At 40.2% G+C, this 22,338-nt stretch overlaps 4 protein-coding genes across 4 annotated transcripts in view; 3 read left to right on the forward strand and 1 right to left on the reverse strand.

Annotated features, from left to right (window-relative positions):
- Window positions 1–22,338, reverse strand: part of LOC112259172 (interferon a3-like) — a 148,176-nt gene that overhangs the window by 11,205 nt on the left and 114,633 nt on the right. The window lies entirely within an intron of this gene.
- LOC112258504 (interferon a3-like) lies at window positions 107–1,831 on the forward strand. Its single transcript, XM_024432924.1, has 5 exons — window positions 107–241; window positions 446–523; window positions 633–782; window positions 1,424–1,516; window positions 1,731–1,831. Exons 1-5 carry the CDS (start codon window positions 107–109, stop codon window positions 1,824–1,826), a joined length of 552 nt encoding a protein of 183 aa, XP_024288692.1. The 3' UTR covers window positions 1,827–1,831.
- LOC112258510 (interferon beta-like) lies at window positions 9,509–10,500 on the forward strand. Its single transcript, XM_024432931.2, has 5 exons — window positions 9,509–9,634; window positions 9,731–9,817; window positions 9,949–10,098; window positions 10,198–10,290; window positions 10,393–10,500. The coding sequence occupies exons 1-5, from the start codon at window positions 9,509–9,511 to the stop codon at window positions 10,498–10,500; spliced, it is 564 nt and encodes a 187-aa protein (XP_024288699.2).
- Window positions 19,760–21,297, forward strand: LOC112258512 (interferon a3-like). The gene is made up of 5 exons (XM_024432932.2): window positions 19,760–19,894; window positions 20,163–20,237; window positions 20,367–20,516; window positions 20,824–20,901; window positions 21,208–21,297. Exons 1-5 carry the CDS (start codon window positions 19,760–19,762, stop codon window positions 21,295–21,297), a joined length of 528 nt encoding a protein of 175 aa, XP_024288700.2.

Here is a 22,338-nt window from a genome sequence, read left to right on the forward strand (position 1 = left end):
AAAATGGGCAACTTCAACAGTCTAGGTATCATATCAATCAAGATTATGATAATTGGTCGTTAAACATTTTTAATAGCTGTTCTATTCAAGTTCGTATTAAAGAAACATGGCTGTATTGAAATGGTTGAGCATTTGCCTGACTCTGTTCTGCCAAGGCACAGCAGCATCAAAACCTTGCAGGTGGACGCAGTTTAGGTTGGGGAAGCTGAACGATGTGAGCATAAACCTGCTCTCAGAAATGGTGAGGAATTTAAACTGCACCAGTCCGCTATTTGGTGTGCACAAATTTATGACGAAAATTCGCAATAATATTTATATTTCTATTTTACATCATAGCACATTGTATTTTTAAGCAATACTTTCACTTTCTGTACCACACAGTTTCATTTAAGGTTACTATCACAATATAGTTTACTTCTTGATATTGATATGAATTCTATTTCAGGGTGGACTCTTTCCCCTTATGTGTGCAGAAGAAAACGTCGAACAAATGTTTCCAGAGGATCTTTACAAGAACACAGAGGTATGATACACTTCAGTATATTGATAAACTAAAGTACAGTATGGTAAATTGGAAGTTTAACCATTTATTTAGACACCCAATGCCTAAAACCCTGTTTTATTTTATCCAGGGTGAGGACGTCTCTGTGGTTGCATTGGAGGCTATGCGATATGTGGAACAATTATATAACAACAGTCTGACGTCTGTCACTTGGAACAAAACAAAACTTAACATGTTCCAAAACGTCATATATCGTCAAGTTCAAAACTTAGAGTTATGTGTAAGTATGATCCCTCTTGTGTAGTCTATAGGTTATACGCTGAGTGAACAGAACATTAGCACCTGCTCTTTCCATGACATAGACTGCCCAGCTGAATCCAGGTGAAAGCAATGATCCCTCACTTGTTAGACCCACTCCTATTGGTGTGGAGGAAGGGGCGGAGACAGGTTAAAGAAGGATTTTTAAGCCTTGAGACAATTGAGACATGGATTGTGTACGTGTGCCATTCAGAGGGTGAATGTGCAAGAACAAATACGTCTGGATGTAGGAGTATGGATGTAGGTGCCAGGCGCACCAGTTTGAATGTGTCAAGAACTGCAACACCGCTGGCTTTCTCATGCTCAACCGTTTCCCTTGTGTATGAACAATGGTCCACCACCCAATGGACATCAAGCCAACATGACACAACTGTGGGTAGTATTGGAGTCAACATGGGCCAGTACCGCCGTGGAACACATGCCCCTGACGAATTTAGGTTGTTTTGAGGGTAAAACGGGGTGAAACTCAATGTTATGAACGTGTTACTAATGTGGTGTACAGATTTTGGGGCAGATAATCGTGGGCATTGGTATATACATAATTTCTACACTACAATAAAAAATAAATATATTTTCATAACCAGCATTTTATATTGTCTCCAGGTCGTAGGAGGTGTTTGGGAATCCTCTGGAGATGGAGGGTCGGTTACTCTGAAAACATATTTCAACAAGCTGAATACCTTCTTGAAAGAGAAGGTGGGTCCAATATCAAATGTCCTCGAATAGAGGCTAAATTAATCTGAGCAAAAGTTCTAGATCACCACAAATAGGACTCATTTCAATTCCACAACTCACATTTGAAACTTGGAATTGCCAAGTGCCGTTTTTATGTCGATGGATGCGCTGGATCAACAACACCTGCAGTGGTTGAGTTGACTGAAATAAAATGTAAATCTTGTACGCTCTCCAGGAACACAGCGCATGCGCATGGGAGATTGTGCGAAAGGAGATTCGCGAAAACTTGGTGCAGTTCAAGAAATTCATTGACAGCAGAGTCAAGCCGTGAGGAGAACCACATAGTCATCATTGGAGACGTGACATATTCCTCAGGCTGGCTAACAGATTGATGGCTGATATATATACTGACTGACTGACTGGCCGGCTGCTCGATTGACTGAATGACTAATTTATTTATTTAATATATATTGGTAGATGGATATTTATGTATACACAATGTATTTATTTATTCGTGTTTTATTTATAATACAATTAAATAAAAAATACGTACAACTATTCTCATATTGTTTTCATTCACTTAAATAATTTATTCACGCATGCCTGCATTCATCCATTCATTCTTTTATGCATTCATTTTTTTATAGACCGACTTTCTAAAGGGGAACTCTGCAGTTCAAACTAAACCAAAGCACACACTCAAACACTCTTTTTGCAAATAGCTGAGAGATGGAGTTGAAAAAAATAACTACTGTCACAGAACTATAGATGCAAGGAAGGATGATCCATGAAATCACAATTCTAGTTTTTCCTACATTTTGAAGATGTAAAGTGGTTTTTAATAATCACATTGTTTCAACCAATGGTGTAAAACACGTTTGTACATTGGTTTGTTGTGTTGCAACACATTCTCACACTCATTTCGTGCAAATATGTACAAAAATAATTTAGCATATTTCAAGTATTTTTGTGGGTTTTAATGTGGCTTAATTTTTGTGAAAATATACACATTTTGTGCTAGTTAATACGTAAGAAAAGACACATTATTGTGCAACTTCATTCATTGGAACAAACTTTTTCAGGTGTCAAACTTTGTAACAATCTTTTCAAAGTTATTTGAGTAATGCTTGATGAGCAACTGCCTTTTTGTTGTCCCAATAATACTTATACATATTTTAAAAAACATGATAACACCAAATATTGTTCATCAACCAGGTTGTCACCAACATTGTTTTTAAAAATTGTATTTATGCCAAAACCCTTTCCTATGCTTGTTTTCTCTTAATTCTTTAGGATACTGGTGTATTTGGAGTCAGAAAGACCCTTTTCTCATGTAGCCAACAGTAGGCCTTTACAATTTTCTTCATAACGCATTTCATAGTTCGTGGAGACTACAGTACATTACACAATTGTCTTTATTTATTCTTCCTAGGGCTACAATTCTCTTTCTTTATATATTCTTTAAGGGGTTTTCTTTATTTTTACTATATTCTACATTGTGAAATAATAGTGAAGACATCACAACTTTGAAATAACACATATGGAATCATGTAGTAACCAAAAAAGTGTTAAACAAATCAAAATGTATTTTAGTCAATAATATGCCTAGTAAAATCTTATCCAGCTGGGACAATAGAGAGAGTCGTCAACATTTATGTAGTGCTTGATGAACAGAGCAACAAATCTCTGGCCAAGACAGCGTTTTTGAATCTCTTCAACATCAATGACAACTCTGCTCCATATACCATGAAGACCTGTTCTGGGGTAACAGAGACTTCAGGCAGGAGAGCCGTCAACTTCATGGTGGAGTCTATAGATGGACACATGCAGCTCACTCTCCCTACTCTGATAGACTGCGACATGATGCCAGATGATAGGCCATGCAGGTCATGAACTGTCTCACATCACTTCGCAGGACTTTTGACAAAAAGCCTGACACGAAATGTCATTTTATTCTTCATGCAAAAGATGCTGATAATGACCAAGTCAAACCTTCTCCACCACTAGAGGGAGACAAAGAACACTGGTATCTGTCCATATTTGGTGTTCACTATCCACAAAAGCCTGAATATACAAGAGTAGTGTTTGACTCCATTGCTAAGCGTCAACGAGTGTCACTTAACAACGTTCTGCTCAGTTGTCCAGACTTAAACAACACACTCTTGGGCGTCCTAATGCGCTTCCGCAAGGATTGTATTGCACTAACGGCAGATGTGTAACAAATGATTTACTGTTTTGGTGTACGTGAGGATCACAGAGATTACTTAAGGTTTCTCTGGTATGACGACAACAACCCAGATAGAAAACATAACTGAGTACAGGATGAACACCCCAGTCTCCTTGTCTACCACTCAAAGAAGAGAACTGCACATCTTCTCAGATGCCTCTACAGTAGCCATAGGAGTGGTAGCCTACGTGAGAGTTATTGACTCTGAAAGGTCAATGCCATGTTGGATTTATCTTGGGGAAATCAAAATTGGCCCCTCGGCCCGGCCAACACTATCCCACGCCAAGAACTGTGTGAAGCTGTGCTAGCTGTTGAGATGTATGAACTGACCAGAGTTTTACACAAACAGTAAGATAGTTCTCGGTTACATCCACAATGTCACCAAAAGATTCTATGTGTATGTTGCCAACAGGGTAACTCACATCAGGAATTCTACCCATCCAGTGGTGTTATGTAAACACCAACAGCAGTCCAGCAGACCATGCAACCAGGCCCATACTAGCTGCGCTCTTAAAGCACACCAGTTGGTTCTCATGTCCACCTTTCCTGACCCAAGCAAACTCAAGTGAGTCTGAGACAATCAATTCTGACCTTGTAGAGCCTCAAACAGATGCAAAGATTCAAGCAGACGTCACTGCCTTTGCCACTAAGATTTTTGAAGCTCAACTCGGCTCTCATCGCTTTGAGAGGTTCTCAAGCTGGAAAGCTCTCAATCAAGCCACAGCACGACTCATTCATGTTGCCAGATCCTTCCATGAAGGTGCGGACGACACCAACTGCAGAGGCTGGCATGACTGCAATAAACCATGCAGTACAAGTGAGTTGTCACAAGCCAAAACAGCAATCATTCACTGTGTGCAACACGAATCCTACAAAAAGGAATTCAAATGCCTTGATAAGGGAAAAGAGTTCCTAAAATAATGTACACTCAAATAGCTGAACCCAGTGAATGATGAGGATGGATTGCTGAGGGTGGGAGGCTGCTTATTCTCTGCTTACATGTCACAAGACGGAAAACATCCTCTCATCATCACATCATGTTGCCACTCTGCTGGTAAGACATTATCATAAGCAAGTGGCTCACTAGGGCCGTCATTTTTCAGATGGAGCTATTCGAGCAGCAGGCTTCTGGATTATTGGGAGCAAACGTCTGGTCGCTGGTATCATTCACAAGTGTGTCACCTGCCGCAAAGTTAGAGGGAGGATACTTTACCAAAACAAGGCTGACTTGCAGACAGACTCACATCTGAACCACCATTCACCAGCGTTGGACTTGATGTGTTTGGACCATGGAATGTCATAACTCATAACACTAGAGGTTAGGCCAGGTCGCAGTTGGAAAGGAGAACTTGTTCTCAACTGGCCTACCTGGTTAAATAAAGGTGAAATTTAAAAAATAAAAGAGGTGGTAGTGCAGACTCCAAGCGCTGGGCGGTACTCTTTCCATGTATGTCTACTAGGGCTGTCCATATTGAGCTCATCGAATCCATGTCCACATCCAGATTCATCAGTGCGCTAAGGTGTTTTTTCTCTATCCCGTGGTCCAGCAAAAGTGCTATGCTCTGATAGGTGCCTGCAAGGAACTGGGTATCGAAACAAATGACTCAGAACTGACTAAATACCTCTCAGACAAGGGATGTACTTAAATATTTAATCCCCCACACTCATCTCAAATGGGATGTTCTTGGGAGAGACTCATTGGAGTTGCCAAATGCTATGCTGTTTCAGACGGGCTCCACTCATCTCACACATGAGGTCGTGAGCACTCTTATGGAAATAATCAATGCGAGACCCCTCACATCAATGGTAACCGACCCTGACATGCCTGCAATTCTCACACCCTCAATGTAACTGACACAAGAGACCAGCACTTCCTGAGCCCCTTCTGGATACTTCAGCATGAACGACCTTAATGGAAAACAGTGGAACAAGTCCAGTGTATCGCTGACACCTTTTGGAAAAGACGGAGATAGGAGTACCTGACAACGCTGCAGAGACGCAGAAAAGACAAATGTAAAAGTGGGAGATGTTGTCTAATTGAAAGACAGTCAGGCACACAGAAATGACTGACAAAAAGGTTAGGAAAGTAGAAAAAAAATGGTCAAGCAAGAGGCTGCTAACGTGTTTCTGAGACCAATCTCAGAGATTGTTGTTCTTCTTTCTGAAGCCTCATAGAGACAAAATATACATTTTAAAAAAGGACATGATTTGTTTCTTGATACATGTTTTATTTCATAATGGCACAATTTCTTTATACCAGGCGGGGTGTGTGCTGCCATCCCGTTAGAAGGTAACAGATTATTTTATTACGGTGGTTAAAACTGATTTTCATTGTGTTCCATGGTGTTTGTCGCCCCCTATTGGAGCTTTCTGGTACTTAGACTGTACGGAAACAGAACGTAGAATATAGTCGTCGTTCTGCACGCAGGTAGGCAGCTAAAAGCAACGCTTACGCTGCTGTTCTTTCAGTGCAGTTATTTCTTGTTAGCTTCAGCACCGGAAAATATTTATTTGTAAATTAGATTCAAGCATATTGCTAGTGATGATAATAATATTATTGATAGAATTGCTTGCAATGTTAGTTAGTTGCATTTACTCACAAAAATTGCCTTGCCTTTCATGTATGCCGTCAGCTGTATTAGTTTGCTCGTGCGTCATTAAACGAATTGTAAAAATACAATACTGTAGTTTTCTTACTGTTTCTAGTGTAATATGCTTTGTTATTGTACAGAGGTGTTTGCACATTACTAGAGTAATGAACGAGTTGGCTACTCATATGGTAATTGGCTGTCTGATTTGGCATCATGCCAGATACATGGTACCTTGGCATGTGCGTTGTATTTAAATGTTTCAACATATTACATCCAGAAAAGTCACGCCTTTGGAGTTTTATTGAAGTCTTAGTTGATAACTATCTGTCTAGTTTTGCATGGGAACTCAATTCCAGGGCAGAATAGAGAGACTGAAATGAATGAAATACCCTAATCCTAAACTATATTCAATGTCATCAGCAATTTCCAGTGACAAATGCTCAGTCTGACGCCTTTAGGCTATGGTTTTCACAGCCCTATAGTAATAATGCAAGTTATATCAACTTAAAAAGGGTGTATTTACAACCTCTGGGGTATAACATGTTGGGCAAAGTGGTATAGGAGAGTCTGACATGACCCCTAACTTGAGTTCAGTCTTCGCCAATGAGAACCAAGAGGGACACTGCTTTGGATTTCATGACAGGGAAAAGCCTCGATTCTACCCATATGATGTGGATCATTGTCAGGTTGTTTGATACAGTGCATTCGGAAAGTATTCAGACCCCTTGACTTTTTCTATATATTGTTACATTACACCTTATTCTAAAAATCAATCATCATTGATCTACAAATAACACCCCACAATGACAAAGTGAAAACAAGTTTTTAGGCATTTTTGCAAATGTATTAAAAATAAAAACAGAAATACCAAGACATTTCCTAGAGCTGTCCGCCCGGTCCAAACTCAGCAATCGGGAGAGAAAGCCCTTGGTTATGAAGGTGACCAAGAACTTAAATGTCACTCTGACAGAGCTCCAGAGTTCCTCTTTGGAGATGGAAGAACCTTCCAGATGGACAACCATCTCTGCAGCACTCCACCAATCAGGCATTTATGGTAGAGTGGCCAGACAGAAGCCACTCCCCAGTAAAAGGCACATGACAATCCGCTTGGAGTTTGCCAAAAGGCATCTATTGGAGTAGGAACATGAGAAACAAGATGATCTGATCTGATGAAACCAAGTTTGAACTCTTGGCCTGAATGCCAAGCATCACTTCTGGAGGAAACCTGGCACCATCCCTACGGTGAAGCATGGTGGTGGCAGCATCACATGGTGGGGTTGTTTTTCAGCGGCAGGGACTAGGAGACTAGTCAGGATCGAGGGAATGATGAACAGAGCAAAGTACAGAGAGATCCTTGATGAAAACCTGCTCCAGAGAGCTCAGGACCTCGGACTTGGGAGAAGGTTCACCTTCCAGCAGGACAATGACCCTAACCACACAGCCAAGACAACGCAGGAGTGGCTTCAGGACAAGTCTCTGAATGTCCTTGAATTGCCCAGCCAGAGCCTGGATTTGAACAGATTGAACATCTCTGGAGAGACCTGAAAATAGCTGTGCAGCGACGCTACCCATCCAACTTGACAGATCTTGAGAGGATCTGCAGAGAAAAATGGGAGAAACTCCCCAAATACAGGTGTGCCAAGCCTGTAGCGTCATACCCATGAAGACTCGAGGCTGTAATCGGTGCCAAATGTGCTTCAACAACGTACTGAGTAAAGGGTCTTAATACTTATGTAAATGTGTTATTTCAGTTTTAAATTTGTAATTCATTTTCAAACATTTCTCAAAACCAGTTTTAGCTTTCTTGTTAAAAAAACAACGCTCAGGAAATATTTTTTGGGGGTAGGCACAGAACTCCCTCCATACTTCAATTTTTTTTACCAGCACTGGTTACCTTCAGATGAGTCCTGTGAAATGAATGGGGAGTTTAGAGCAAAACGAGAATCTCCAATTTCCAGAGTGGGGTCACATTAGTTTGTAGTCCAAACGATTTTGACCTACAAACAGAAGTTGGCACATTGATGGAACCGACATCAGACAAGTCCTTTGACACTTGTGGGGGTCGTAGAGCAAAAGGGAGAGCATTATCATATCGTGTAAGTCTCTCCTTTCCATAGAGTGGTCATTATCCCCATCGGGAGAATGAAAATATTTGGCATGGGTCCCCAGATCCTCAAAAAGTTATACAGCAGAGATCATCCTGACCGCTTGCATCACTTCCTGGTATGGCAACTGCTCTGCATCTGGCGGTAAGGGGGTAGTACGTACGGTCCAGTACATCGCCGGGGCCAAGCTTCCTGCCATACAGGACCTATATACTAGGCGGTGTCAGAGGAAAGCCCCAAAAAATTGTCAAAGACTTCAGACACCCAAGTCATAGACTGTTATCTCTGCTACTGCACTGAAAGCGGTACTGTACTTGACCAAAAGGCTCCTTAACAGCGTCTACCCCCAAGCCATAAGACTGCTGAACAATTAATAAAATGGCCGCGTGGTGACACCCCCCCCCATTTGTTTTTACACTGCTGTCACTCGCTCTTTATTATCTGTGCATAGTAACTTTACCCCTACCTACATGAACAAATTAGCCCCAGACATTGACTTGGTACACCCTGTCTATAGCAACGTTATTTTATTGTGTTACTTTTTATAATTTTTTACTTTAGTTTATTTGTTCAATATGTTCTTAACTGACTTTCCTAGTAAAATAAAGACATGAAGAGGTCTATTGCATTCATTGTGAAGTTAAGGGGTCGTTGTTCTACCTGTCTTTCTGAGAAACGTTTGAGCTCTCACAAGACCAGCTATGAGTTACTTTCTTTCAACCTGCCTCCCATGAAGGAACACTCGAAACATGCTGAGAGAGAAGTGGAGCACACGAAAAGAGAAATCCGGTCTTGCGGTTCACTAGGCAAAACTTTCCCAAATTCATTCATTTTAACTCCTAATTTAGCGAAACACCCTTTCACTTTTTGTACATCCTTTCAATCCTCACTATTTAAATTCACCCGCAGATATGGGATCAGAACACAAACCACATTCTCACTGGAGGAAAATTAAAATTTACTGGCAACAGGTGAGTCAAAAAGATGCTATCATTTGATAATTGATTCAGGATACAAATAATTAATTATTTTCAGGATTATATTCGACTAACAATGATCATCTGCTACAGATCATCTAACTACAATAAGAATGACACTTCAGACTGTCACTTGGATGAGCGCCTTCCTCTGCCTCGCGCAAGTTTGCTCCATGCCCATGCCTTGCCAGCTACAAGGACAGCTGGTGCGAATAACCCACAACCTACTGAGAGACATGGTACATTTATTAAATTACTGTTGTCTTGAGAAGTATTATCCAACTATGTTTAACTGAATAAAACAACGTGATTGCGGTGTTTTCTCTAACTTTCAGGGGGGTAATTTTCCTCTGGAGTGCCTGCAGGAGAATGTCTTCGTGCCATTCCCAGCCACCGCATTTGCAACCTCCGATGCGCCACAGGTAAGGGCAAGCGTGTACATCCAAGTGTTCTTTACAGCATGAAAGAGTATTTGCAACCGTTAGGATAAGAAAGTAGAAAACTTTAAACTGCCATTTATGTTATTTGAAATTATTGTTGTTGTCCGTTTCAGTTGAGCAGCAGTGATCCTAAGGCTATTTATGAGACATTGAAGAACATCGACACATTGTTTGGAGCTGATGACCTGCCTACTAAGTGGGACCAACGGAAGTTGGAGAATTTTCAGAATATTGTATACCGCCAGATTGAAGAGAGTAAATGTGTGAGTTACTATGCCAACACAGATCGCTTAACTGTTTACTTGTGGTATTGTGGCATTTTTTTTATTATTATTCATCGCCTGCCTTTTTCTTTCTGGCAGATGATGGGCAGTGTGGATACCAGTGATTATCTCATCAGGACAGAAGGACTGAAGACGTACTTTGGAAACATTGCAGCAGTCCTAAAAGAAAAGGTAGACTATAGGTTAAACACAAATAGACCATTTTTTGATCATATCTCTACATTGGACAATATTACCCTACATTGTCCTAACAGTTTATTTGTATTTTCACAGAATTTCAGTTACTGCGCCTGGGAAGTGGTTCGACAAGAGCTCCTGTACAGCCTACAGTTCATTCTGCAACACAACTCTGATAGCCTTCTGTGGGCCAACAGAACATGAATTTGAACTTGCAGAACTTTTTCACAGTTGTGTTTGATTTTAAAAGCTTACTATTCTACAACCATGTAATGTGCAACGTCAAACAGCAGTATTATTCATGTATTTATTTATTTATTTATTAAACAAGGTTATTTTTTTATGTATGCCTATTCATGAATTTATTGATTTATCTATTTGAAAATATGTTGCTCTTCATCAAATGTTAAGTTAATAAACACTTCTATACTTTTAAATATTGTTAATCTGAGTGCTCATTCTGTAGCCAAGTCTGTCGATGTGTGAACATTCATATTTGTATTAAACATGCTCAGAACATATGGATGGCAGTACATTTAGTGCTTTAGCCTACGAATCAATTAAGGAAAGCCCTAAAATCAAGTCAAATGTATCTTCTCAAAATGTGGTTATATTGAAAATCCTTTTTTCAATTAAGTGTGTTGCAGCATTGGACATGGCGGACCTGTTTTGAACGTTGTACTTAGAGTTCCTATACGAATTCATTTCCTACTCTAGAGATCCTATTAAATGATTCGAAATCCTAATTCTATGGTTCCAACCCACTCTGTGGAATTGCGATCCACTATCAATACCGTAATCGGAACAATTTTAGCCGAATAGACAACAGGTGCACAGTGATTTCACAAGCAGTGAGGTCAAATGGTCGATCTTTAGCCTTCATTCAACACTATCAGTCTCTCTATTAATAACATGCATTTTCATTTCAAATGTGTGTTTTACAAACCCTGAACAGCCATATGTTTAGATTGCACTGCAATCTGATTAAAAGAGAGTTAACAGACATAATGTGTGAGCAAAATGTGGTCTCTGTGAAATGTCATTTGAAACAACGGATCTAGCTAACCCTACACAGAATCTGAAAAGTGTGGTGTGCAATATGCACAATTTCAGCATATTTATATTGAACATGGCCCTCATTTAATAAGACAGAGACCTGCACCATTGTGTTACAGTTATTCGTTTTTCATATTCAGTTATTGCCCGCTAAATATCTGCTTACTGTTTAATCATGAAATGCATGGCTCCAATGCAATTCTTTACATAGACATGTATGAAAACTGTTCACTTGCATTATATTCACCTGATTCATTTCACAATAGCATAATTAAGAATCACTCACTGAAAATGTGGGCTTATAAAGTGAAGCGAAAGCCTGAACGATGCAACCTTCTTCAACACAAATAATTGTTTTATATCTTCATGGAGCGATACTTGGTTTTATACTTCAACAATGTAGGTATCATATCGAATAAAGATAATAGGTTGTTAAACATTTATAATGTCTGTTGCTATCAAGTTCTATCAAAAGAAACATGGCTTGAAATGGATGTGCATCTGTCTGACTCTGTTCTGCCTAGACACTGCAGCATCCCATCTGTGTGGACGCGGTTGGGCAGATGGAACGATCTGAGCATAGATCTGCTCTTAGATATGGTCAGTAATTTAAATTGCTCCAGTCCACTATTCTGTGTGCCCAAATTGATTGCATAATAACGTGTCAAATAACACCATTTGCCGTGTCAAATAAGCTTGTTCACCAATCAGGACCTGAATATGACTACTTGTCACATAATAATTTAACGCGTTCATACATTTTTACGTAGTTATTACACACTGATTACACTATCACTCGTATTACATATGTCACAACGATTCTTCGATAGGTATGCTCTGATGCTGCTAAAGTTGTCTCGCGCACCTAGTGCTGATCATAAAAAAGCTAGCTAGCTGATGGATGCAAACAATGTTCTCCCCCAAAAAAAAAAAAGCCAAACGACATAATCTTTCTCAGTAGCTATAGTTAGATAGTTAACTATATAGCTAGGTGTCATCATCTAAAATAATCCTAATTTATAAGACAGTTCTTTTTTATCTATGGTGGTCTGACCCATCTATGTGAAGATAGACACAACAAGGATTAGCCACAACAGTAGACTTTGCGGTTAGCCTTCAAAATAAAATTGTCACTGACAATGATGCAAAGTAATACAATAGTAGAATTATGCCATAATTTAATAGATCATAATAAACGAGTTTGGAATGTTGTCATTTAAAATCAACTAAAGACAATAATTTGTCAATTTGGGAAGAAACCCATTTAGAAAACCTGAAGTTTCAGTTGGCAAATATTTTTTTTACATCGGCCCAGGCTACAGATACGTACTTTTTGGACACTGCTTCCAGGTGGCTGGGTGACCCGGGGCTTCTGCGCAGGTGCAGTATTCTCAACTTTGCGCACAGTCCCAGCTCTACTCATGGTGAACCCCCTTTCACATTTCTCACAGTCAATTGTGAATAACAACTCTTCAAATGGTTCCAGTGAAACGTCATGCAGAATCTGCATACCTACCATTTGATCTCAATCAGTTTCATGAGGATATGCATTTAGATTTTCTTGAGTTGTAGGCTACAGTTTCGTAGTAGCCTATAGTGTTGTTTTAAATGACGTACCATGAGTGAATTGTAGAGCAGATGGTGTTAACAAACTGTAGCATAGCCTACCTGTTTAGTTTCAATCAAAGCACATATGTTGCCTAGCAGCACAATCGTCCTCAAATTTCATGAGAAATTAGTTTTTTGTTGTTGTTGTTGTCTTACAGTAACGTTATACTACGCTATTATATTTGGTTCTGTTATGTAGAAAACGATCATTATGTGATCTTGCAGAAATAGATTCAGCTTTGATCTAACTTTATTAAATGAGCACCATTATCCACAGTAGGCTAGCCTGTTCTCTATGAATGGAGAGGAGACTGTGTGGAGTTGGGGGTCCTGCACATGTGCAGAATCTTCAGGACCTTTAGCTGTTGGGAGGAAAGATCCGTTTTTTACAATTTCCTGTTTTTATTTCACATCATTCTTTCAATAATCTCACCAGTAAAATTATAACTAACCAACACTAACACTTTGATGAAATCAATTCACCTTAAGCTGTCACCGTAGGATCATTATTGGTTTGTTCTTTACCTCTAGAACACAACTTGAAACTTCAGGAGGAGGAACCCAAGTGGTGGACCGGTTTCAAAGACAGAAAAGTAATTTCTACATTTGCGGCTTAATGAGGAAATGATTAAAATAATTAAAATCTTTGTACCATTATTCTAGTTTTAGATGCACATTAGGATAACATTATGTAAACTGTAATACTAATTAAGTGTCTTCTTTTGGTTTTATTTCAGAGGGTCAAGCAATGTCGACAAGGTTGTCAAGCCAAAACTTGAAACTGTGGGGAGACTTTCTCTTTAACCTCAAAGAGAAACATGCTTTTCTTATGCTATGAGAAAGCTTGTAGAATGTAGACCTTTCCACATTGCTCTGTAATCTTTATTTAAATGTTCAGACTGTTCTCTCTTGTCTCCTTCTGTCTTTGTACTGGATATTTTTAGGGATTTCAAGGTCTTGATACTGTAATCGTGAATAACATTGTAACATGTTTCAACAATGAATATGTATGATTGGTTATATTTTTCACTTTGAATGTTCTTGAGTAAAAAGTTATATCAATGTAATTGATATGACATGGAAAAGTAAAAACAACAAGAAGCATGTATCCTGTGTTCACCAAAGTAATTTGTTTGCGTTGCCACTTTTTATGAAACAATATGTTTCCAGAATGATTCCATTAATATGTTTACAGTCTTTCACTGAAACAAATATAGAACCTTCCTCCCTGAACCAAAATGGGGTCCAAATAGAACTTTACATGGTGCCATTTACTCATTATTACTGCTACTAATAAAACATATTCATAGATAAGGATATAATAATACACACATATATATATATATATATAAAGGACAAAAGAATACCAGCATAGTTTCGAGATTCTATTGTCAATATATACAACCGTCATCAGAAGCAGCCAAAAAGAGTAGATCATCTGCCTCTAATAGAGTTACTGACAGACTCTGAGCAATACAAATAGTGTTTTAACTTAAAAGTAATGTAATGATTAACTATTGAATCACCAAGACATATTATAAATAATTTGTTTTGTCTAATTATTACTTGGAAAAACGGTGAATTGTGGCTACAATGTTGTATCAGGCTCATGTTACGCTTCCCGGGCGAAAGAGCATTGGGTAAGACCGACCGACCGACAGACAGACAGACCGACCGACAGACAGACAGACAGACAGACAGACAGACAGACAGACAGACAGACAAAGCACGGAGAAAGTCTAGGCTAAGAGAAAGTGATGAAGGGATCTGAGACCAGCAGTGAAACCTAGCCTTATTGGCGGCTCCATAACAACAACAATTTATATTGTCTATCAATATCCGAAATAGACATAAGGCCTATGTTTTTCCAGCAGTTAACTGACCTACCTAGTTAAATAAAGGTTAAAAAAAACAAGAATGGTCCACCACCCAATGAACATCCAGCCAAATTGACACATTTGTGGGACGCATTGGAGTCAACGTGGGCCAGCATCCCTGTGGGACGCTTTCGCACCTTGTAGAGTCCATGCCCCGACGAATTGATGGTGTTCTGGGGGCAAAATGGGGTGCAACTCAATAGTAGGAAGGTGTTCCTAATGATTTGTGCACTCAGTGTATGGTCAAATATCTGCGGCCTGCTAACCCTTAGCTGTCTTACCGGCTGCTATCTGAATAGACAATCGGACAATTTTTTAATTTTTTTTATTATTATGTTTTCTTCTTGGGCCTCTATAACTATATCTATTATTTTTATTTTTGTTGTTGTTGTGTGATTTGGATTAATCCCCTCTACCACACGGAACCCCACTAATCTACTGACGGAACGCAAGAGGTGGCTAACAACAGACCTCCATCCTATGCTAGCTTGCTACCGATGGCCTGGCTAGCTGTCTAAATCGCCGTGACCCCCAACCAACCTCTCCACTCACTGGACCCTTTTGATCACTCGACTAAGCATGCCTCTCCTTAATGTCAATATGTCTTGTCCATTGCTGTTCTGGTTAGTGTTTATTGGCTTATTTCACTGTAGAGCCTCTAGTCCTGCTCACTATACCTTATCCAACCTATTAGTTCCACCACCCACACATGCAATGACATCTCCTGGTTTCAATGATGTTTCTAGAGACAATATCTCTCTCTTCATCACTCAATACCTAGGTTTACCTCCACTGTATTCACATACTACCATACCTTTGTCTGTACATTATACCTTGATGCTATTTTACCGCCCCCAGAAACCTCCTTTTACTCTATGTTCCAGACGTTCTAGACGACCAATTCTCATAGCTTTTAGCCGTACCCTTATTCTACTCCTCCTATGTTCCTCTGGCGATGTAGAGGTGAATCCAGGCCCTGCAGTGCCTAGCTCCACTCCTATTCCCCAGGCGCTCTCTTTTGACGACTTCTGTAACCGTAATAGCCTTGGTTTCATGCATGTTAACATTAGAAGCCTCCTCCCTAAGTTTGTTCTATTCACTGCTTTAACACACTCTGCCAACCCGGATGTTCTAGCTGTGTCTGAATCCTGGCTTAGGAAGACCACCAAAAATTCAGAAATTTTAATTCCAAACTACAACATTTTCAGACAAGATAGAACTGCCAAAGGGGGGTGTTGCAATCTACTGCAAAGATAGCCTGCAGAGTTCTGTCCTACTATCCAGGTCTGTACCCAAACAATTTGAACTTCTACTTTTAAAAATCCACCTCTCTAAAAACAAGTCTCTCACTGTTGCCGCCTGCTATAGACCACCCTCTGCCCCCAGCTGTGCTCTGGACACCATATGTGAACTGATTGCCCCCCATCTATCTTCAGAGTTCGTGCTGCTAGGCGACCTAAACTGGAACATGCTTAACACCCCAGCCATCCTACAATCTAAACTTGATGCCCTCAATCTCACACAAATTATCAATGAACCTACCAGGTACCTCCCCAAAGCCATAAACACGGGCACCCTCATAGATATCATCCTAACCAACTTCCCCTCTAAATACACCTCTGCTGTCTTCAACCAAGATCTCAGCGATCACTGCCTCATTGCCTGCATCTGTCATGGGTCAGCGGTCAAACGACCTCCACTCATCACTGTAAAACGCTCCCTGAAACACTTCTGCGAGCAGGCCTTTCTAATCGACCTGGCCGGGGTATCCTGGAAGGATATTGATCTCATCCCGTCAGTAGAGGATGCCTGGATATTTTTTTTAAATGCCTTCCTAACCATCTTAAATAAACATGCCCCATTCAAGAAATTTAGAACCAGGAACAGATATAGCCCTTGGTTCTCCCCAGACCTGACTGCCCTTAACCAACACAAAAACATCCTATGGCGTTCTGCATTAGCATCGAACAGCCCCGTGATATGCAGCTGTTCAGGGAAGCTAGAAACCATTATACACAGGCAGTTAGAAAAGCCAAGGCTAGCTTTTTCAAGCAGAAATTTGCTTCCTGAAACACTAACTCAAAAAAGTTCTGGGACACTGTAAAGTCCATGGAGAATAAGAACACCTCCTCCCAGCTGCCCACTGCACTGAAGATAGGAAACACTGTCACCACTGATAAATCTACCATAATTGAGAATTTCAATAAGCATTTTTCTACGGCTGGCCATGCTTTCCACCTGGCTACTCCTACCCCGGTCAACAGCACTGCACCCCCAACAGCAACTCGCCCAAGCCTTCCCCATTTCTCCTTCTCCCAAATCCATTCAGCTGATGTTCTGAAAGAGCTGCAAAATCTGGACCCCTACAAATCAGCCGGGCTAGACAATCTGGACCCTTTCTTTCTAAAATGATCTGCCGAAATTGTTGCCACCCCTATTACTAGCCTGTTCAACCTCTCTTTCGTGTCGTCTGAGATTCCCAAAGATTGGAAAGCAGCTGCGGTCATCCCCCTCTTCAAAGGGGGACACTCTTGACCCAAACTGCTACAGACCTATATCTATCCTACCGTGCCTTTCTAAGGTCTTCGAAAGCCAAGTCAACAAACAGATTACCGACCATTTCGAATCTCACCATACCTTCTCTGCTATGCAATCTGGTTTCAGAGCTGGTCATGGGTGCACCTCAGCCACGCTCAAGGTCCTAAACGATATCTTAACCGCCATCGATAAGAAACATTACTGTGCAGCCGTATTCATTGATCTGGCCAAGGCTTTCGACTCTGTCAATCACCACATCCTCATCGGCAGACTCGACAGCCTTGGTTTCTCAAATGATTGCCTCGCCTGGTTCACCAACTACTTCTCTGATAGAGTTCAGTGTGTCAAATCGGAGGGTCTGCTGTCCGGACCTCTGGCAGTCTCTATGGGGGTGCCACAGGGTTCAATTCTTGGACCGACTCTCTTCTCTGTATACATCAATGAGGTCGCTCTTGCTGCTGGTGAGTCTCTGATCCACCTCTACGCAGACGACACCATTCTGTATACTTCCGGCCCTTCTTTGGACACTGTGTTAACAACCCTCCAGGCAAGCTTCAATGCCATACAACTCTCCTTCCGTGGCCTCCAATTGCTCTTAAATACAAGTAAAACTAAATGCATGCTCTTCAACCGATCGCTACCTGCACCTAACCGCCTGTCCAACATCACTACTCTGGACGGCTCTGACTTAGAATACGTGGACAACTACAAATACTTAGGTGTCTGGTTAGACTGTAAACTCTCCTTCCAGACCCATATCAAACATCTCCAATCCAAAGTTAAATCTAGAATTGGCTTCCTATTTCGCAACAAAGCATCCTTCACTCATGCTGCCAAACATACCATTGTAAAACTGACCATCCTCGACTTTGGCGATGTCATTTACAAAATAGCCTCCAATACCCTACTCAACAAATTGGATGCAGTCTATCACAGTGCAATCCGTTTTGTCACCAAAGCCCCATATACTACCCACCATTGCGACCTGTATGCTCTCGGTGGCTGGCCCTCGCTTCATACTCGTCGCCAAACCCACTGGCTCCATGTCATCTACAAGACCCTGCTAGGTAAAGTCCCCCTTATCTCAGCTCGCTGGTCACCATAGCATCTCCCACCTGTAGCACACGCTCCAGCAGGTATATCTCTCTAGTCACCCCCAAAACCAATTCTTTCTTTGGCCGCCTCTCCTTCCAGTTCTCTGCTGCCAATGACTGGAACGAACTACAAAAATCTCTGAAACTGGAAACACTTATCTCCCTCACTAGCTTTAAGCACCAACAGTAAGAGCAGCTCACAGATTACTGCACCTGTACATAGGCCACCTATAATTTAGCCCAAACAACTACCTCTTTCCCAACTGTATTTAATTTTAATTAATTTATTTATTTTGCTCCTTTGCACCCCATTATTTGTATTTCTACTTTGCACATTCTTCCATTGCAAAACTACCATTCCAGTGTTTTACTTGCTATATTGTATTTACTTTGCCACCATGGCCTTTTTTGCCTTTACCTCCCTTCTCACCTCATTTGCTCACATCGTATATAGACTTGTTTATACTGTATTATTGACTGTATGTTTGTTTTACTCCATGTGTAACTCTGTGTCGTTGTATCTGTCGAACTGCTTTGCTTTATCTTGGCCAGGTCGCAATTGTAAATGCGAACTTGTTCTCAACTTGCCTACCTGGTTAAATAAAGGTAAAATAAATAAATAAATAAAAATATAATTTTTCGTTTGAAAAGAAAAGGACAAAGTGCCAACAAATCATGTTGTCATTGCTCGTCAAAATTGCATCACCAGCAGGTAAAAGTTGGTTACATCATTGTTGAAATTAAAAGTTGAGAGACGCAGATGTCTCCCTTCCACTTTTAATTTGAAACGCAACATTGAGGACTTGCCAGACCGCAGCGAAACAATATTTCGGACTAACTTGGGAACGAAACACACTAAATTGACTTATTATGTGGGTAAATGTCATAATTGTGGGGTTAATGTCGACTTTGACGATATTGTATCAGCCTTTTTTGCATTTGTTGTATTTTTTTTTTTTTTGCAGTTCAGGCGAAGTTATTGGCAGTTAAAAGCTCGCGTACAGCTCATTCTCGCGATTAGTCTATATCTAAATAAAATAACATATATCGTTGTGGTTAAACTATCATTCAACGCTGGCATTTGGTCGTCCAGAAGTCGGACAAGGCATGGAATTCCTTTGCCTGCATGTGCTAGCTAGAGTCTGGAAAGTTAAAGTCCCCGCCTCCGGTAGGTTTATCAGGGAAATTCTCCGTACAATTTTCGCTTTCCCATCTCCAAATAAAACTCGTTAAGAGCCAAAATGTTCAACTCAACTGGAAAACTAAGAGCGAAGCAAACTACTATTTACAATGTATACAAAAGAGAGCTGGACGTGTATTTTTCTTATTATTTGCAGTATGCAGAGCGTGTGTAATTGTTGTGACTGGATCCGACACCACTACGGTCACTTGAGCGCAGAATACCTTTCCCTGCTGGACCAGATGGTGAGTTATCAGCACACTGCAAAAGGAGACTGAATGCATGTATTAAGGACAGCAAAACAACCAACCTATCAAAATAGTATTGTGTTTCATGTTTAGCCTTTGTGTTAGAAGACTGTAATCTATATGTGAGTAGCCATAGTAAAAGGGCGCTAGTCTATAATGACAGAGCGATCGCGAGAGGCTATATACATTAGGTCTATACTGTCCTTGCAGTATAAGCTATACTTTTAGACGAGTGACTTAAAATATTATATTCGTTGTATTCCAGGGAGGAGACATCACAGAGCAGGAGGCCCCTGTCTTTTTCCCCGAATTACTATACCGACGCATAGATGACGCCAAGGTAAAAACTATAATTTTGACTTTTCATGTTCTGATATGCTTTAGTATAGCGGTCTTGACCCAACGTTACATTGATGGCATAATTGAAGCCTATACTGTTTCTAATCTTCTTTTACATGTTCACGTGTAGTTTGAGGACCAAGTCAGATTCCGGAACGAGACCATCTATCAAATCACAAAACTGTTTGATGGGAATATGAAGGCTGTCATCTGGGACAAGAAAAAGCTGGACGATTTCCTCAACATTCTCGAACGCCAGTTTGAGAACCTTAAATCCTGTGTAAGTAACGGTTCTATTTAAAGTATGGTCCCTGTTTCGGTCAGGGCTCTCCAACCCTGTTCATGGAGAGTTACCCTCGTGTAGGTTTTCGCTCCAACCCCAGTTGTAACTAACCTGATTCAGTTTATCAACCAGCTAATTAATCGGCTGTGCTTGATGAGGATTGTAGTGAAAACCTAAAGGACCGTATCTCTTCAGGAACAGGGTTGGAGGGCCCTGTTTTAGGTGTAGACTATTAACTGTAGAAGTGAGAATCTATGGGCTATTATGTTCAGTGGGGGGCTAATGTTTTCATTTTGTCCAACAGGTATCACCTGCCGAGAAACCTGAGAGGAGACTGAAACGCTACTTCAAGAAGTTGAATAGGAAGGTTCTGAGAAAAATGGTGAGTTTGTTTTCGGGTGGCAACGTGTTAAATACATCTAATCAAATGAATATAAACTAGGCTAAGCAGGAGCAGTTTTGTAACACTTTTGGGGTTTTAGGGCCATATGTATTAAGCATCTCAGAGAAGTGCTGATCTAGTGTCAGGCCTCTGTCCTTATTCATAGTGATCTGAAATGCAAAACTGATCCTTAATCAGCACTCCTACTCTGAGAAGCTTCATACATTATTATTATTAAGACAATATGATCATTATATGACCAGAAAGTCTACACCTCTGATATTTACATGTTCCTTTGTATTTCAGAACTACAGTGCGCAGGCGTGGGAGCTAATCAGGAAAGAGACGAAACATCATTTGCAAAGATTGGATATTTTTAAGGCAAAGATGCACTGATCATCCGGACTCATCTCAGAAGCTACGCCCTTAATAGTTTATAAAGAATGCAAACAATCACGTGGGACCCTGTTCGTCTATTTATTAGATTTAAATGCATAATTTATTGTTTTTTATTATTATAAATTAATATTTATATTTTGTATGTCCCTTTTTTGCCTATGTTGAACTGAACTGTATTACCTTTCTGCTTGAATAACCTGTGAACAAAATTGCATATTGAAAATGTGTGTAGTTGATTTTTACTGCGTCTCTGTGCTTTTTCAGTGTCTCACACCCTCACACTTATTCTCAGTGGTGGAAAAAGTACCCAATTGTCATACTTGAGTAGAAGTAAAGATACCTTAATAGAAAATGACTCAAGTAAAAGTAAAATTCAACCAGTAAAATTCTACTTGAGTAAAAGTATTTGGTTTAAAAAATACATAAGTATCAAAAGTAAATGTTATTGCTAAAATATACTTAAGTATCAAAAGTAACAGTATTTCCAATACCTTACATTAATCAATCCAGACATTACCATTTTCTTGTTTTCTAAATTTACGGAGAGCCAGGGGCACACTCCAACATTCAGATATAATTCACAAACAAAACGTGTGTTTAGTGAGTCCGCTAGATCAGAGGCCGTAGGGACGACCAGGGATGTTCTGTTGATAAGTGCGTGAATTTGACAATTTTCCTAACGAGTTCTTTTGGGTGTCAAGGAAAATGTATGGAGTAAAAATAATAACATTTTCTGAAGGAATGTAATGAAGTAAAAGTCAAAGTAGTCAAAAACATAAATAATAAAATAAAGTACAGATACCCCCAAAAAAACGTTTTAATAATTAGTACTTTAATGTATTTTTTACTTAAGTACTTTACACCACTGCTTATTCTACATGTTTGGCCTGTTTAATACTTAGAAATGCACCTGTTGTAGACAGACAGGGTGTCTGAGGATTGCTCTCACAAGGTCCGCTCAGCGTGAAAATATTGTCTAAACACCCAGACTGTGGTTGTCAGGCGTTGTCCTCCTCTGCAGCAAGTCTCTGGGAGCAA

Source organism: Oncorhynchus tshawytscha, linkage group LG09 (genome assembly GCF_018296145.1).
Source record: "Oncorhynchus tshawytscha isolate Ot180627B linkage group LG09, Otsh_v2.0, whole genome shotgun sequence".
Taxonomy (NCBI): Eukaryota; Metazoa; Chordata; class Actinopteri; order Salmoniformes; family Salmonidae; genus Oncorhynchus; species Oncorhynchus tshawytscha.